Consider the following 18592-nt stretch of genomic DNA (forward strand, 5'->3'; position numbering starts at 1 on the left):
GGCGGTTTGATTAAGCATGTTCATGAGCAGTTATGAAAAATACAACACTGCCCACGTCCCCTAGCACCGGCTTAAGCAGTATTTAAATCATCTTGAATGTCTTTTATGGCCTTGTTTGATGTACAACAATATATTTATGAAAATTTGTGTGGCTTCCTCAAGAAGAGTTTCAAGGGTATAATATTATTCAGAAAGTTTCAATTTCTTTTTTATATTCTTACTTCCTTCTTTAGTGGTTATTACTTTTGTTCTGTTTTGACCTCTCAGCACATTTTATGCACATTGTAACGTTGTGACGCGTCTAACTAAAATAGTATTTTATATAAATTGTCTGCCTCCGCCCTCTCCCCATCTCCTATTTCCTACAGGGACACTTTTCTATATTTTGTGACGGTTAACTACATGAATAATTCTAACATACTGAAACATTTTTTCAATACATGTATGTACTGCTTTTCAAAGACAACAGATATTTTGGAAAATGAATTTACTATTGTCTTTTACCGTCACAATTTTGTGTCGGTATTACTTATTTTAAAATCACATTTAAATCAATTTATAGAGAAACTAAATCTGCTGTATTATATTATATTATAAAAAAGAAAGAAAAAAAAAGAAAAAAGGGTGTAGCCACACTGGCACATTTGTCACAGATAAGGTGCAATAATTCAACTGTTTGCACACTTAAGGGAGTATAGCCTTTTTGAAAATGATTCAGTGTTATAGGCCGTGCTCGTGTTGAGATATGAGCATCGCAAACAAACAAAAATCAATTATTTTGGCTATTTCAAGGACCGTTACTTTGCAATATTTTCAAATAGAACTACAAGTGTGCAAAGACACATCATAGTAGAGACCCAAGCAAGGTTTCATGAATTTACATCAAATGCCTTTTTAGCCAATTTCTATTTTTTAAGTTATGACCCCTGAAACAGTCACAATTGCACATTTCAACTTATAATGTGCCTATCTAAAAAGGCATTTGATGTAAATTCATGAAACCTATAATATTATACAGCAGGTTTAGTTTCTCTATGAATGGATTATTTCAATCGATTTAAATGTGATTTTAAAAAAGGTAATACCGACACAAAATTGTGACGGTAAAAGACAATAGAATTTAAATATTAAGTCTTAACATCCCATAGCAATTCATTATATTTAGTGAAGTACATTGTAATTGTAAATTCCTTTTCCAAAATATATGTTGTCTTTGAAAAACAGTACATATTTTGAAAAAACTTCGTTTCAGTATGTTAGAATTATTCATGTAGTTAACCGTCACAAAATATAGAAAAGTGTCCCTGTAGGAAATTGGGGGTGGGAAGAGGGCGGAGGCAGACAATTTATATAAAATACTATTTTAGTTAGACGCGTCACAACGTTACAATGTGCATAAAATGTGCTGAGAGGTCAAAATAGAACAAAAGTAATAACCACTAAAGAAGGAAGTAAGAATATAAAGAAGAAATTGAAGCTTTCTGAATAATATTATACCCTTGAAACTCTTCTTGAGGAAGCCACACAAGTTTTCATAAATATATTGTTGTACATCAAACAAGGCCATAAAAGACACACACGATGATTTAGATACTGCTTAAGCCGGTGCTAGGGGACGTGGGCAGTGTTGTATTTTTCATTACTGCTCATGAACATGCTTAATCAAACCGCCTCTGCAATTTTCACTGTTTGCATTGTTCTCGGTGCTTCCGAGAGATATACTTACCGGATTATATTTACTTCACAACAGCGGGTGTTAAGTGCTGTGTTGCGGCCGTAGAAAGTCGCATCGACTTCATCTCAGTGTTGTTATATCTTCTGGTTCTTCGGGATCCTTGATTGCAACTCATTTAGATTTGAAGATTGAATACTGCTTAAGCCGGTGCTATGGGGCTTAAGCAGTGTTGCATTTTCTATAACTGCTCGTGAACAGACTCAATCAAATCGAATCTGCAATTTTTTCTGTGCTTTCGAGGGATCTACTTTCCAAATTATATTTCGGAGAATGTAATACAAGCTGATTTCCTAGGAAGCTACAGTTGCAAGTTAAGTGAAGAAATTCGTTCAATGCACTTTGGCGGATCAAGAAAGCATATTTCACTACAAACAGTTGTGGTGTATACCCGCACCAGATACCTGACCTGCACCAGTATACCTGAAAGTTTAATGTAAAGATGTCAGAACATTATATTTCGTCAGTAATGGCCCTTGCACTCGGCATCGTTCAAAGAATCATTTCTTTTTATACAATCAAGAAGTTATAAAAGTGTATTAATTTGAATCTACTACATGGAATTTTACCAGACGTGGTCACAGAAAGTGTTCCGCAGACGGCATCGGCGCTACAGTTAAGCGCACAGCCGATAGAATCGTTGCTACCAAGGACATACCAGATGCATATACATTCTTCAAGCTTGTTGGCGACCAGCTAAAGGACGTACGTCTCTTTATCATTAAAAATGACGACGTAAATCGTTCCATGAAAACAGTTCCAAATACACTGACAACTATCAAAGGAACATTGAAATTACATCAGGTTATACTTTATCAACATCACAAAGGAACAATGTACCCGAAAGTTCACAGATGCTTCTGTAAATGGCCATGTCTCTGTAATTGTTATCCGGGAGAGCCAGCAGAGCACATGATAGCTATATCTATCAAATCACTTAGGTAACATTATATAATATAATAATACCTGCGTAAACTTATAACTATATATATAGAATAAGATAAGTAAGCTTAACCTATTTAAAACAAACAACAATGTTTTGAACTGATGATTAGTCCATGGGATGCATACATACAATAAAATATTATCAATCAAAACAAAGTAAAGAATCTGAAATCAAGCTTTCACCGAAAACGGAATATGTGGTAAACATATTTGCATCAAAGGTGTTATGTATATACAGTTTCTAATTATATATTTAGGTCTATCCACGAATACCGATGCCACAGCTGATGCACCTGTACAGACTCACGACGCCACCGTTGATGAAACTGTACAGACTCTTGTAACTCATGACGCCTCCGTTGACTTACCTGTTCAGGCGCTTATTACTGACGCCAGCTGTATGCGAGGAACCACACTTCGTCCTGACCTGTATTTGTTGGCGCTTGGGTAGCTGTGCTTTATAAAGGACAAGTATATCCAGGCATCGTTCAGGTAATTCATATATTTATGCATGTCAAATTGCAGATAATAGTTGGAGATATCAGTCCAGAAATATACGATGCAATACTTCATACACGATATACTACTTTATACACGAATTACTTGATTAGATACTAACTTTTACATTAGTTGGACAATATTTCATGATTTACCATGCCATTTGATCGATACACCTCCACGGGACTTGTAAGTAGAATCCGTCAAAAATATTATCTCTCCTAATGGGGCCAAACGGCAAGTAACAATAATAATGAATAGTAATCTAAAAGTAATTTTACCATTTAATACATTATTAATCATAAACATCGTAAAAAATTATGGATCAACGATTGTATATGGTACTTTACATCATTCACCATAATTGATTGTAATGATGTACCTGACTCTGATATCATATACTTATTAAAGACGCACAATACAGTTCCGTAATTTGTTCCCGAATAATAGATTTTGTTGAAATGTTCTTTATTAAAAAATCATGTAATGATGTATTGAAAAATGAAATAAAAATACTAAGTCATCAGCTTTGTTTCATTTTATTTGCCCGTAGATATGATGCGGGTTTTAACATTTTTCAAAATTTCTAATGTATACTCCTAGAATATATTTCAGTAAAGTACAATAACCAGCATTAGTTTGATATCTAAGCATTTTATAACGGAAAACAAGCTCAGAGAAATCAATACAAAATGATTTTGTACTTGTTCAGCAGACCCAAGGGTTCTATTTTGCATCTTTTTGTCAAGTTGGTACTTCTGTTATTTAATTGAGTTTCATATGATAGAATTAAATCAAACGAACATACCTTTGGTTATGTCTACCTAATCTAAAACGAAAAGAAAAGTGATATGTCACTATATTAGATTTCGCTTAAATCAAATTACAAAGAGGTAGGGTGTGGCGGGCATTTATACAACGCAGGTTGGTACGAAATACGTAATCAATTTTTATTTCAAACAAGGGCATATATTCAGCCAAACTTTTGACAGTGTTCCGTCTTATATTTGTATGATATTCAAAAAAAATACTTCTGATGACATATGTACTATAATGCGTTCGTTTAGGGTTATTAAAACAAATTTCTCTTGTCTAAAATTTTGTCACTTATCAACAATTCTAAAACGACCAGCATATAACCTACATACATGTAGAGTAAAATCTATCTCGGGTTATTCTGCAATGTACCACTCGCGAGCAATGACGTCATCCAATCCAGGTGCGTTGCACGGTCATAAAAAGTAGTTACCAGTTTTTCTAACACTGTTGATACTAGTATGTCGTGTTACAGTCGAAATAATAAGTTCCCAAGTCGTGATATATTCTTACTCATATGAACTCAAAACTCGGATTATTCTACGATAAACCACGTTTGGGAATTTATTATTTCTTAATTAGTTAAAAAGGAAGCATTTGGTCATTAAGTAAAAGAGTCTACTTGCATTTAATTTATGTAAATGAAAAGTGAAAATGTCTTACCTTCATAAAAATTCAATCTATTTTGGATTTCAAAATCAATTATGTCAATGCGTTTAGACGACTTTTTTAAAGTAACGTATCTATACGACATTTGAAGCACATGTCTGGTTAATTCTGCATTAAAATTTACCTTATTGCAGACTTCTATTTCGTTCGGATAACCAAGTATAGTATTAGTTACGCAAACTGCCAAAGATGTATATGAAGTGTGAACAAGGAACTGCTGCTATAAGGGCGAAATATTATGATAAATGTTGTGATAAAACGCCGACTTAGTTTGATTACCCTTCCAAGAAGTTAGGAACAAAAAATCCAGCAATCGGTTTGTTTCATACTTTAACTGAACGTGTGACAGAGGAACATTCGAGAAATTGGTAAAAATAATTCTGGTAAAATAGATTGTGTTGTTTGAAGTTCTAGAATAAAATCTTTTATTTGCCTAGTGTTGGATAGTGTCCAGTTTCGATCATTGATATTCCTACTGTCTATTAGTAAATTTTGTGAATAAGATTAGAATGTTACTTTTGCACATTGATTGGACCTCTCAACCAAATGTCATACCTTATTTTAGGGATTTTTAAGACAATATGCATTCAAAAGTTTGTTGAATGCCTTTTGATATTTAAGTGCATTGTACAAACTAAATATGTTTTAGCTTACATATGCAAAATGAAAAGAAAGACAGTGAACTTATTTCACTATTTTCCTGTAAATTAGAATCTGTAGGATATTGATAAATGTTTGGACAAGGTAAAGCACTATTATTTTCGCACAAAAATTTGTAAATATTCATAAACGATAAAATTGTTGACCTACTATTTGTTTCAGGAACTCGACTTGACAAAATTTACAGAAGTAACCTTTTCAAAGTCCTAGGATACCAACAAGAACGGCAGCGCGACAGAACTATAAATTGGAAAGCAAAAACATTTCTGCACAAAGAAGAAATGACGGGAGAAACCAAATACACTGAAAATATTACCTATGAGGTAATTCTAGAAAAAACAAAACGGGCAATGATACATGCCCGACAGACCACCTAAAACTTTAAATAATGAATTAGTAACTTCTTCACACAATAATAAGATAAATGTTTGTCTTTCTATAATAGCCATATGGTACTAAGAATAATTTAACTATGAATTTGACAGAACTGAAAAAGGCAAATCTCTTTACAATCTAATAGAGTTGTTTGAATTGAAAAAAATATCTTATACAAGAACGGACATATCATATGAAAAATTGAAAAAAAGTCATCCCTGATTCGTGTGATATTAACTTATTCAAAAACTCTCTTAATGAACACATTGAATTTCAATACAGGTATCAACGACTGTCATAATATGATTTCAACTGTCATATGTAATAATACATCTAAAGTCGAAAAGCAAAGAATTAAATACAGGAGTTTAAAACACAGAGAGGAAATGACCAAAGACCTGTTGAGTATTCTTTTCTCACAAGATATCAACATAATTTAATGGTAATTGAAATATTGGCGAAGTGTATGACAATTTTGAATTTGATATTGTGAAAGTTTTAGTCAAGTACATACCTGTTAAGGAAATGAACAAAACAAGAGCACCGCAATGCGGAGCAATATAAGCCCGAAATGACCTTTGACTCCTATGTGTGGCATTGATTTTGAAGCCAGCTATCAAAAATATGCGATATGCATGTCGACTCCATGTGGTGAAAATTTGCATGTATTTTGTCTTCTGTTACTGCCTTTTTTTGTTCAGTTCATTTCATTTTCAGTGCCTTTTGTGCTTTCTCTGTTAACCATTTGCAAACCTATCTATCGGCAAATTGACGAGTCAAATGTTTTGACAAAATAGACATACCAACGTCAGTGCCTGGTGATATGATTGCTTGAAAGTTATTGTTAACTTCAAGTTATATGTACTAAAATATGATACATGCTGTGAACACTTGCACTTTGATGGTAGATTTTTAAAATTTATGTATTGTGCATTGTACTTAAAGATATCCCATGGTTATATTTCATTAGAATATTTTATATGTAGACATATCATTCAAATGTAGAAAATCTCCATCAAATATATATTTTTTTACTAGATATGGGTAGATTTCAAAATACTGAAGCTTTTGTTTTCTATTACTTTAATTAAGCTTAGTTTTAGGAAGAGTTCTTGCGCAGTTTATACCAAAACATGTAGTCAATAAATGTGTGCAAATTCAGCTGATGACTCGAGCAGTTTAAAAATTGTTATATTATATAGCTAGATTTGTCCCCTATTCACATAAAAAAGTGTGACATTTTACATGAAGGCTCTTTTTTAAACTGTGTTTTATTTTTTTCAAACAAAGTTCAATTCTTATAGCTTTGGTTTTTTATGTAACTTAAACGCTGCACATTTAATGCAAAATAATCTTTTCATAAACCTCAGTTTATTTTAACCAACATTTCACATGTCGTGATTGAACCCCATAAACAAAAATAGTGAAAAAGTATTGAATCTATTTAATGTTGAATACTAAACCTTTCTAAACTCCTAATAGTTTTTCTAAGACCACCAACCTTTCAAAAATGTTGTTTTCGTTTTGGTTTAATAAATTGACTTTCTCAGAATTTTGATGCATGTCTATAGACCCAAAAATGTTCCCTGTGCATCTTTTCAGTAGTGAACATTTTACCTTTATTGTATGCTTAACTAAGGATTATAAATCAGCAATAAAACTTACTACATGACATTTGTTAGCTTCCCGCTATTCTAGTATATACAGGTGACGACCACTGGTCATAGGCAGATAAGGCAGAATGGTTCGTACCAGGTATCTGCCCATGGTCAGCTTCCTGAAAAGCTTCCTGTCACTTGTTGTCCATTTTAACTGTTGTTTGTGTTTTTCTCAAATAAGCATATTTCTTACTGCACAAGCTTCCTCGTCTTTTTCCTCCCTGCTTAGCTCCTCATCTGCTTTCTGACATTGCCCATATTTTGCGTCCAACAACAGTTACTCCGACTGTGACTTTATGTCGGTTTTATAATCTGTGGTCTGAGTGTTGATGCTTGCCTTCCGTATCATGTGACATTTTTGGCCAAGAAACGGACATGGAGGAGGCCTCTGTATAACGCGAATTTCTCGACCTTTACATAATTATGGCTTTAAAATGGAACTGCACAGTTTGTCTTTACAGAAGGATATTTTAGTAGTAAATGTAAAACTTGCCAAAGATTGAATAAAATTGTCCCCTTTATAAGTTATATAGCAGTAACTCGGTCAAAATGTGCTTCCGTGGTGTAGTCGAAAAAATTCTCTAATAAACAAACGGTAATATTTTCCATTTTCGCGCATTTGCGAGTAAATCGGGGACCACAAGGGAATTATTTCACTCGTAGAATGTATTTTACTTAACATAAGACACTTTTCAGGCTTACATCTGCATGTTTTTGAGTTGTTTACTTTAAAATTTAACTTGGGTGTTTTCTCTGCAGATCGCTTTCTGAAATGCGGTTAGATGAGGGTACCAGACTGCAGTTGGTTTGCATTTCACTGTATTTTATTATAAAAAAACATTTTAAAGAGTAAGATATCAAACTGAAATGTTTTTAATAAGTAGTTGTCACTATTGTCTGAGCGCATATGAAAAAAAAATATCTTCCCCAACGGGCACGCTTCCGGGAACATTTGTTCAACTTTGGCATTTTTGGCTAGAATACTAGCCGTAAAATAAGAAAAAAGTGCTTATAAAATATTTATATTGGGTAAATAATAACAAATAAAAACTTGTTATGATAGAAGCTGACCAAATCTGAAAGTTTGTGACAAAAAAGACAACGTCTCTTCGTCCGTCTGTACGATCTTTAGGATAAAACTGTAGTTCCGTTCTTTTCCGTTCGGAAAAAGTCCGTGTTAAAAATATGCATTCTTCTTCACATAATAGATACAGGGGTGGGCCTTGTTAGTGGAATCATTTATTCATAACCTGATGTCCGATTTTAATACATGATACCTTGATACAAAGGACAAGTCAGTATCTAGAGGAAACAAGCTAAGTCAGGTTCGAACCCGGTCGGCTAGGGGTCAAGGCCATATGCCAAAATCCGGTAATATTCTCAAAATAAAAACTTTTCAGAGCAGTCAAGACAGTCTATTACTATAATATAGCTCCGCTTATACCGTTGTTAGTGGGCGTGAAGGCTGTTGCCTATTTCATAACCTCTCGTTCATGAAAGTGACCCGGTAGTCTAGCGTTAACATGCTTAACTTTCAATCAAGAAGTGTGTGGTTGGAATCCTGGTCGAGGCTCTGGCACAATCTGTGGTGCTCTTGAATGTATTCCACCTAAGCAACAGTTTGGTACTGGTTCTTCACAGGAAATAGGGCTTTGCGTGTATCGGTACTACACACCAGCTACGTTAAAGAACCAGACTGTCTGTTCGCAAAAAGCTAGGCTCAGTTAGCCGAACAGGCCTGTATCTAATGGATTTCTCTCGCTCTGTCCTAGGGACTTTCTCTCGCTCTGTCCTAAGGACTTTTTCTCGCTCTGTTCCTCTGGTCAGATCACTCTGTGTGTGTACCAGTTGAGGATGATGAATTTGGCGCCCTAAGGGGCTGCCATTTTCATGTAAAGCGCATTTGAATGTGTTTATTAAGAAAAGGACGCTTATAATATAATATAATAAAACAAAATAAATGAACACTCAAACCTGAGTCTGCTACTATTTTGCTTATTCTCCTTCAATACTTTAAAAAGGATCTTCTTATAGATTTTAATGCACTCAACATGTATAATATAGAAGGAAATGAATGATTAAATGTTTCTTGACAGTTCTGAACACGGTTTACACTTTACAAAATCATACGAACAAGTTTTTAAAGTGAAGTTCTACTAATCTGACTGCCTATACTTTGGGGCGTGAAAATCTTGTATCGTTTTTCAAAATTTTTACGTTCATGTAAAATGTGAACATGGCCTTTAGGACAGGTGTCTGCCTATCTAGCATAATATAAGATGGTATGGGAGGGGTATGCAGTGGAAATGACATTGTAGTCTTGTGGAGAAATCCATCAAGAAGGCAATACTTTCATTGGATAAGATCATGGGTTTCGTCAGGCAAAAAAAAGCATTTCAAAGGTGAAAACAATAGAACGACAAGTGCAAGGATTTCTACAAACTGAAAACGAAGCTAAGATATAACCTGAAATCATTGCATTCAAACTTGAAAGAACAATACAGTTGATTACTGTTAGTTTTTCGATAAGGTTATCGTCAAAAGATATATTTTCAAGTTTAGTATATATGCTTTGAAATAGAAGATGACGAGTGACAGAAGTTATCATAACATATTTATAGTCATGAATGTCTATTATAGTATGATGGTTTCTTTTTAATAGCATCCACTCATCACTTTATGCATCTTTAAAAACGTAGTGTTCAAATATGTCATCCCACACTTTTTACATTTTAATGGTTCGTTTCTATTTTGAGGTACCGGAGGCAAATCATCACTATGTTTCTTTTCTTTATATGATGAAAATTTTTTAAGACCTGAAATGTAGGAATATGAAATATATATTAACAAGCAATCAAGGCCTTCAAACAGATTGTTGTCTACATTATCACGGTTCAGGATTCAGAAGCGCATGAATTGAATCACGAGGGCGTTAGCCCGACTGGTTTAATATCAAAGTATCTGAACCATGATCTGTGGTAAAGTAGACGACAAAAACACAAAAATGCCTTGATTGTTTTCATTCTTACATGTTCACTGAAATATTTTGATAAACATTATGCTGGGCTTCACTTTTACGAGTTGAAAAGAACCGGAAGTCATGCACCAATCTGACGTCATAATTGACGTAATAATGCTCTCTTACCGGTCCGCGCTTATCGCAGAATATATCCTTTCGACTACCGCTATCGTACACCGACGCACTACCTGAGACGCCAAATGCAGACTATATTTTTGGGGTTCTCTATTTTGCAGGCGGGCTACCGCATACGACTAATACGTACCAGAAAAATGGGGGTGCTCATTTCCATAGCGCATACTGCAGTATTTGGGTAAAAATTGTATTTTTTCGCAATTGAAAATAGAAGGAATTAACAAAAATATACTACATTTATGCTGCGGTAATTTTTATGTAAAAACGGTTGCTACACTATGGTATTATGTCCATTGTGTGGTTATTGATTAACACACTGTGGCACAACTTATAATTTCTTGTTTCCTGCAATAGTTACTATGGTATTTATATGCAGATAAAACAAACAGTTAATGTTATTTATTAAAAGTCACAAATTTAAACGGCCACTGCATCACTGTGGCGTACATGCTATTTTGTGTGAATATGTATTAAACGCTGCGGCACTCTCTTTGGTTTCGCATGCCCTGCATTTAAACTACTGTAGTAATCGGGGAATAAAATAATGCCTACAGATAAGTTTTGATTACTAGTATAATCCTTTCGCAGGGTAACTTTCTCAGCACTGTGGAAGTGCACTTAATTTCATTCAATATGTATAACTACACTATGGCACTGCCTTAAAATTCAAGTTTCTCACAAAAGTCTACTATAGTTCTTAGTAACAGGACGAGTAAAACTACACTGCGGTACTACATTGAAATTCGTTCTTCCTGCAAACGTCTACTGTGGTAATTATTTGCAGAGAGGTTTTGTTGCTGTACCACGTCCTCCCTATGTCAGCCCCCCCCCCCTCCCCAATCCCGTCTAACAAGACATATGCATCCCCACTCCTATACCTAGATCCTCACTCCCTGTAATTACTATAAGTACTCTTTTTTTCCAGGCACCATAGTGCTTTGGAATTTCCTTCCAGTACAACTTGTGCAAGTCCCAACCCTGAACCAGTTTAGACAGGGTGTAACCAAACTTGCACACAATGCTTAACATAATAAACCTGTTTCTTTAAACTGCTTTTATCTGTAAATCCTTCTTGTTTTTAACACTATCAACTGTATTCATGCATTTTATTCTCCTGTCCATTCTACTTTTAAAATTCTTGTACAGGCGCTCGGCTGCACGTAATACTCGTAAAGAGGAGTGATGCAGTATAAAAAGATAAATAGATAAACATTCAGTTAATATTATGTATTAAAGAGATGCTTTAAAATATTCGTTTTAGCAGATGCAGTTTCTGCATATCTTTGGAAGTTTAAAGTTTATATTAGTGGAAAAAAAGAAGTAGAACTAACGAGGAAGGTTGTTGAACATCTGGTTGAACCGTATAGTGCTTCTAGATACATCCCTTTTGGCACAGGCGTTCCTTGCCAGCTCAACCCATCTTTGTGGGTCTTTTAATTAGGGCGAAAATTCTTGCCATATGATTTGAAACCACAGAAATTAATCCGACAGAAGGATGTTTCGGCAGGAATAATGTAATACATGTAATACATTATAAGTCCTGGTTTCGGTTAGTACAATGAACAAAGGACAGTATATGACACGTCAAATCAAAGATGGGAACATGGTAGCTAGAGTATGGAAGGTTACCGTTCAGGAATTAGGAAACCCAAACAGACGCAGGTAGTTGATACCATTGACCGAGTTTGCAGACTCACATGAAATTATCTCAATGTCAGGGCGAACAAATGCTTGTCAGTTTTGCAGTATGAAGAAACTAAAGACCGCTGGTGGTCTCCGAACACCAACGTCATCATTTGGTTGTAAGCAGTGTAAAGACAATTTACACAGGTATAACAATACTCTTCTTATTAAAAAGTTATATTGATCTAATGAGTAGTTTTAAAGTTTTCATGGTATTATTGACTCATTGCTATGTTACGTGAACGTACTTTCTTTTACTCCATGTATATAAATTGGGTCTGAGTCGACAAGTCGCTCAAATCCAAAAATGTACTCAAATTATCGCTCTGGGTCAAATTTCTCGAAATATTTAAGCATGTCAGAAGAGGAAAAGTTTGTTATTGCATTATATAATCGACTGCTCTTAACAGGTTAATCTTCTTAGCACAGGATAAAATGTTTCGAGAAATCCAGCCCTTAAGTACAAAAGTCAGTTCTAGAGAAGTTGTGCAATAATTGTAGTTGAAAATCTAAATGTCTTGTTTACATAAAAATATTTGTCATCTATTTCAGGGTTAATCCCCGTGATCTTTTAAATAATACTTTCAGGGAATGTTTTCTTTCGTATCATGCGTCCAGAACTGGGATTGGCTAACTAAAGGACAAGTCCATACAGACCTCCAATCGAAAAACGTCCGTAAAACTTTTGGCAACAAGAGCAAATTAGAAACTCCAGAAAATCGATTTTAGTATATATAACCATTGCAAATCACTAAATGTTAATTTGATACGTTTTATCATTGCTCATTACTACATTTTAATAAGAAATCCCTTCCTTCATTAAGCTACATAACGGTTGCAAAAAATCACCCAGGACGGTACATATTAAAATAGAAACACCCCGTAAAATGCCAACAAAATTATCTTGGAAATCGACGAAGAAGAAATGACTGCCTGACTAGCGGACATTAAGCACAAACTGGAGAAAGAAACAGACAGTGTCTAAGATTAGTGACAACATTACATGGTGTACACATTTTTACTATGTGTCGTGTGTATATGACGTTATGTTTTTAGTACGAACGAAAAAGTTTGATTGATTCATCTTTTGATAATTAATTTTCACATGCAATATACTTTTCTAATATGAGCTGTCTCAAGGGAAAAGGTGTTTAGAGTTAAAGTTTTGAAATTCAAGAAAAACATGTTTCATAAAGTTTGGCTTCTTGTGAATTTTGATACATTGTAATATGGTATAGAAATAATAATCATACAACCGGGCATATTAAATATAGACACATAACTAACTTATTAAACAGTTCTACCGATGACACGTTTATCAAAGTGAATTTTGGACATTTTATCTTTCTATGCGTCATTAACAATGCTAATTACTCTACCCCCCACCCCTTGCCTTTTGATAATTAATTTTCACATGCAATATAATTTTCTAATATGAGCTGTCTCAAGGGAAAAGGTGTTTAGAGTTAAAGTTTTGAAATTCAAGAAAAACATGTTTTATAAAGTTTGGCTTCTTGTGAATTTTGATACATTGTAATATGGTATAGAAATAATAATCATACAACCGGGCATATTAAATATAGACACATAACTAACTTATTAAACAGCTCTACCGATGACACGTTTATCACAGTGAATTTTGGACATTTTATCTTTCTATGCGTCATTAACAATGCTAATTACTCTACCCCCACCCCTTGCCTTTAGGCGGCTATTCAAAAAATACATGTATATATAGATTAACCGTTATTGTCGTAAATTGTTGACAAAATTGTTTCATTCTTACTCAGTTTAAACGGACTACAGTACAGATTCAACAAAAAAACAGGAATTATTTCATGCCTTTTAGTGAAATGTTTTTGTTTGCTTTTAATGTTTTACTTTTAGTCTCCTACCCGTTTCTCCTGATCGGACTATAAGTAGACTGTCTATCATGAAATTTAGTCAAAAATACGTTGTTCAGGATGTGTAACATTTGATATACGATTCTTCTTCATACCCGTTCATAGGAGATTGCCTGTACATTCATTCAGTTGTTAATTTTATTGTTTTGTCTTATTATTTTCTGTTATTAAAAATGTTTTTGTTGCATTTTACTTTTAGTCACCTACCAGTTATGTCAGCGGATCGGACCATGTAAACTATACGTTATCAAGGTTCATTTAAATTTATTCATATTCATAATCTGTTTTTGTGGTGTATACGATGCAAGTGCCAAAACAAAACTCAAAAATGTCGAATAACACTTCGTGTTAAAACTTATAATAGTAGCTAAAAGTGTCTTTTTCGTAGTCTGTTATGCCTTACTGACTTTCAAACATATTTTAAAATGACTAAATTTATTAATAGCATTGTATCTAAATTAGAGCGTATCCCCAGTTGCGAGCTGTATCCCGTTGATACTTTTCTTTAAAGTCACAATTAAGGTATCAATTGTTTAATCATATAATGAAGAATTATAAAATCTCATTTCACCGAGAGCACATTCATGTACGGTTTTGGAAACAGATCATTTTAGAGTCTGTTTTTGTTTGAATTTACGGCAATTTTCAACATTATTTCAGTTATATCAGGCAGCCAGTTCAACTAACCATCGTTCCTGGGAAAGACCAGTACTAGACGCCAAGTCCGTAGCAACTGCCTACTTTCTCAAATAAAAATCCTAGTCGGTAGCACAGCTCGAACCTGCGACCCTCCGTCAGTGAGAGGATTCAGAGATTACAAGTGCACGAATGTTTTCCTACATTACGGACCCGACTATAAATTAATATAATGAGTATACAAGGCACATGTGAAATACTGAATACTGTACCATTTATAAGCATTCCAGAGTTTCCATGCATTATAATGCATAATGCATGGAGCTCATAGTCAAAATTACCATTGTGTACTTTGGGATAATTTAAATGCATTCTTACCTAAAGTTGAGATTTAAATTCAAAAGTACAATACTTCCATAGTGTATAAATTTACATACGTCTAGTATGCAAATGGAAGAAGTGATGTGTGCTATGTATTACCGTTGCGGCGTAAAAACGATGAAGCGTTCTGTAGAGAATTACCACAGTGTATATATGTATGCTCCGTGTGCAATAACAATTTAAAATATTACTGCCGTAGTGTATAAATGTACATTATTTCTGATTACCACAGTGAAATTTTGTATTTCATGGAAAAAAAGTTCAGAACTACCGTAGTGCCACAGTGAAAGTAACTGGTGAAAAGTCTACAAAACGCATCAGTGGCAGACCCATGGTTTTCAGACTTCTAGAATGCCGGAGCCGCATAAAGCAGACGTAGTAAAATAGCTTTGAATACCGTAGCGTAGAAATGAGTAATTAATTAAGTTTTAAAAACTGAGTTTGGTAATTACCGCGACGAGCAACCATCAAAACTAATGGTATTTTTGAGAGTATGATCCCTTAATTGTCTGAAAAGGATTTTCTTATCAACAATTGCGATAACAATGATTTTAGAACATTATTGCGCACGATACGTTTGGTTTTGTTTTCAAATTTCATGGAGACCTGTAATTTGTTGCGTAATATTATTTAGTATGTCATATGAATGATTTAACTTTAGTTTAACTGATTTTATACCGTTGTGTTAATAACATAAATGAAAGTTTACACTTCAGATCGAATTCTGCAATAAATAAAAAAGCATTCAAATTTCCCCCCAGATACAAGAAATTAAAAAATTCCGGTAGTCCTACGCTGTACGATGTCGGTAATCTGGACCCTCGTTTTGATGGTACGTTTTAGGCGTCTGCGGTAGTCAGTCGGTGTATGATAGCGGTAATAGCGACCCCCGTTTTTATGGTACGTATTAGTCTGCTATGGTAGCCGAAAGGATATAGAGCTTGAAATTCTTCTTTGCTTCACTGGCAAGCAAATCGAGCCATGTAAGAATGTATGTTTTATAACAAGAAAAAGGTGTTACTTATATGTTCACAATATTGTTGAATAATATTTTTTGTAAGCAGTAAAATTAGAACATAGTGACAGATACAAGCACGCCGATCACTTTTAAAAGTAGCAAAGAATAGGGGTTTTTTTCTTGCATACAAGACGGGGATTTTCCGTTATTTTCACCGGTGCTGGAAAACTCCATTTTACTCGTGCTGTAAATGACGGATTACGAAGTACATATATGTAGAAGATTTATGTAGGGATATATACTTTATTTAAAAAAAACTGAATAAAATTCTATACTATACCTTGATAGTACCTCTGTATATTTCGATAAAAAAAAAAAACCTAAGTTTATTAAAAATGCATAACGCGTTACACTACAAGTGATAAAACAAAATCGGTACTAAACATTGTTATTTGACTTTGAAACGTCATGACGCCTTTCCTGTTTACAGACGTTAATTTCCCGCACTTTGTTTAGATACGCTGCTGTGAGATAATAGTTCTAAAACGAAAGTATTTCGTTTTTGTATCATTTCTTGAATATGGTATGTAAGAAAAAGATTCAATCTCTCTGGCTGTAGATGCAGATGGGGATATTCAGCTTTCGGATAACTGTTTACGTTGTAACTCGACAAAGCCTCGTACACCCTTAAACTGTTACCCGGCCTCTAGGCCGATATTTCCAATCAGCACCTACAACCAGTGTAAGAATCTTTATAATATACACGACGTTGTTTTTACATTTTTCAACTCAGAATGTAATTTGTGTAGCATACAAGGTACATGGCACAGAACTAGAACATTTAGGCGATAATTGACCCTACTTCACATCTTGGTATTAAACATTTGCGAATTAAGTCCACGTGGACTGTGAACACCTAAGGCGATCGATATTTCAAGGGGACCGTCTCAACATGTTATTTTTAATTTATGTTTGGTAGTAAAACATTCCTATAACGATGGTAAAGTCTGGCTTATTATGTCACCGAACAGGATAAGACTTGGATTTGTCTTTCCGTCCGTCTGTTCCCAGAGAAATGTTTTGTTAATATATATATTCACAAAAAGTATTTGATCTAGCGTCATACACTTTCCTGAAATGTTCTTAATATTTTAAGTTGCGCATTGCGTCAAGTTTAAAGATGAGCTAGTCTGATCGCAATGTATCCGTATTCCATCGTCGACGTCGTCCGTCATGAAAAATTTAAACTCGATCAGCTGGATCAAAATGTAAGTCAGTATGAAATCATTGTAAAAACTGTGGAAAAACGTAAGCTTGCGTCTCTATTCCTTTGTTGTTACTATGCGCCCGAGGGAAGGTATTTTGGGATACCACATGTGTTCATCTGGCTGTTTGTCTCTCTGTCTGTGTGTCCGTTAGCAATTTCGTGTCGACTCCGATCTGTAACTCGTGAACCCTTTAAGTATTTTAAACAAACTTGACAGATGTTCTCCACATCAGGACGACGTGCAGAGCGCCTGTATCAGGTGGCTCGCTTCAAGGTCAAGGTCACACTTAGGTGTCATGGCCATTGACTTTGTTTGTGTCCGCTTTGAACTCTTGATCTGTTTGATGGATTTTAAAGAAACATTGCATAAATGTCCACCACATCGAGACAAGGTCAATGTCACACTTAGGGGTGGGGTCAAAGGTCATTAACTTTGTTCGAGTGCGATGTGTAACTCTTGAACTGCTTGAAGGATTTTAAAGAAAACGTGGCACAAATGTTCTCCAGAGCTCGCTTTAATACTTTTGGCGGTATGTGTAGCATAACTTCTCTTTGATGGACAGAAACACGGACAAGAGCTGTCCGTAAAACAGCGCGCTCGCCTTTTCTCAATGCTTTACTCTAAATTAGAGCTTACCAGTAAAATATTCCAGTTTAAAACGTGGACATAACTCTGTCAAAAATTAAAATCACAGAGTAATGGTGATTGTTTGCTCCACGTGTACACATTGAAAGTAAAAAAAATATTTTTAAGTTTCAAGTCAAAAGCTTTAATAGTAACAGAGATATTTGACTTTATCAAAACTAATTAACAAAAAAATTATATGTAAATAGGGGGCAAAATTGTGTCATAATTCATTCAGAGTTATGGAGATTGTTTTTCCTGGTGTAGACTTCGATACTAAATAACTATTTTAAGTTTCAAGTCAAAGCTTTGATAGTAACAGAGATATTTAACTTTATCAAAAACTTACACCAAAAATTCTAAGTTAAAAAAGGCATAATTATATCAAAATTCAAATCAGAGTTATTGGTATTGTTTACTCCTGGTGAAGCCTTTGATATTAAATAACTATTTTAGGTTTCAAGTCAAAAGCTTTGATAGTAACAGAGAAATTTGACTTATCAAACAAAAATTTTAACCAAAAATTCTAAGTTAAAAAGGGGCACAATTCTGTCAAAATTCAAATCAGAGTTATGGGGATTGTTTTTCCTGGTGAAGACTTCGATAGTAAATAACTGTTTTAAGTTTCAAA

At 34.4% G+C, this 18592-nt stretch overlaps 1 protein-coding gene across 4 annotated transcripts in view; it reads right to left on the bottom strand.

The window, feature by feature from the left end:
- Nucleotides 1-9815: 9815 nt before the first annotated feature.
- LOC123538389 (uncharacterized) overlaps nt 9816-18592 on the bottom strand; it is a 62174-nt gene continuing 53397 nt past the window's right edge. For all 4 annotated transcript variants that reach the window (XM_053529938.1, XM_045322459.2, XM_045322460.2 and 1 more), the window contains one exon: nt 9816-10169. In XM_053529938.1, coding sequence (XP_053385913.1) covers nt 10009-10169 — 161 coding nt within the window. In that variant the 3' untranslated portion in view covers nt 9816-10008. The remainder of the gene's footprint in view (nt 10170-18592) is intronic.

Source organism: Mercenaria mercenaria, chromosome 18 (assembly GCF_021730395.1).
Source record: "Mercenaria mercenaria strain notata chromosome 18, MADL_Memer_1, whole genome shotgun sequence".
NCBI classification, from domain to species: Eukaryota; Metazoa; Mollusca; class Bivalvia; order Venerida; family Veneridae; genus Mercenaria; species Mercenaria mercenaria.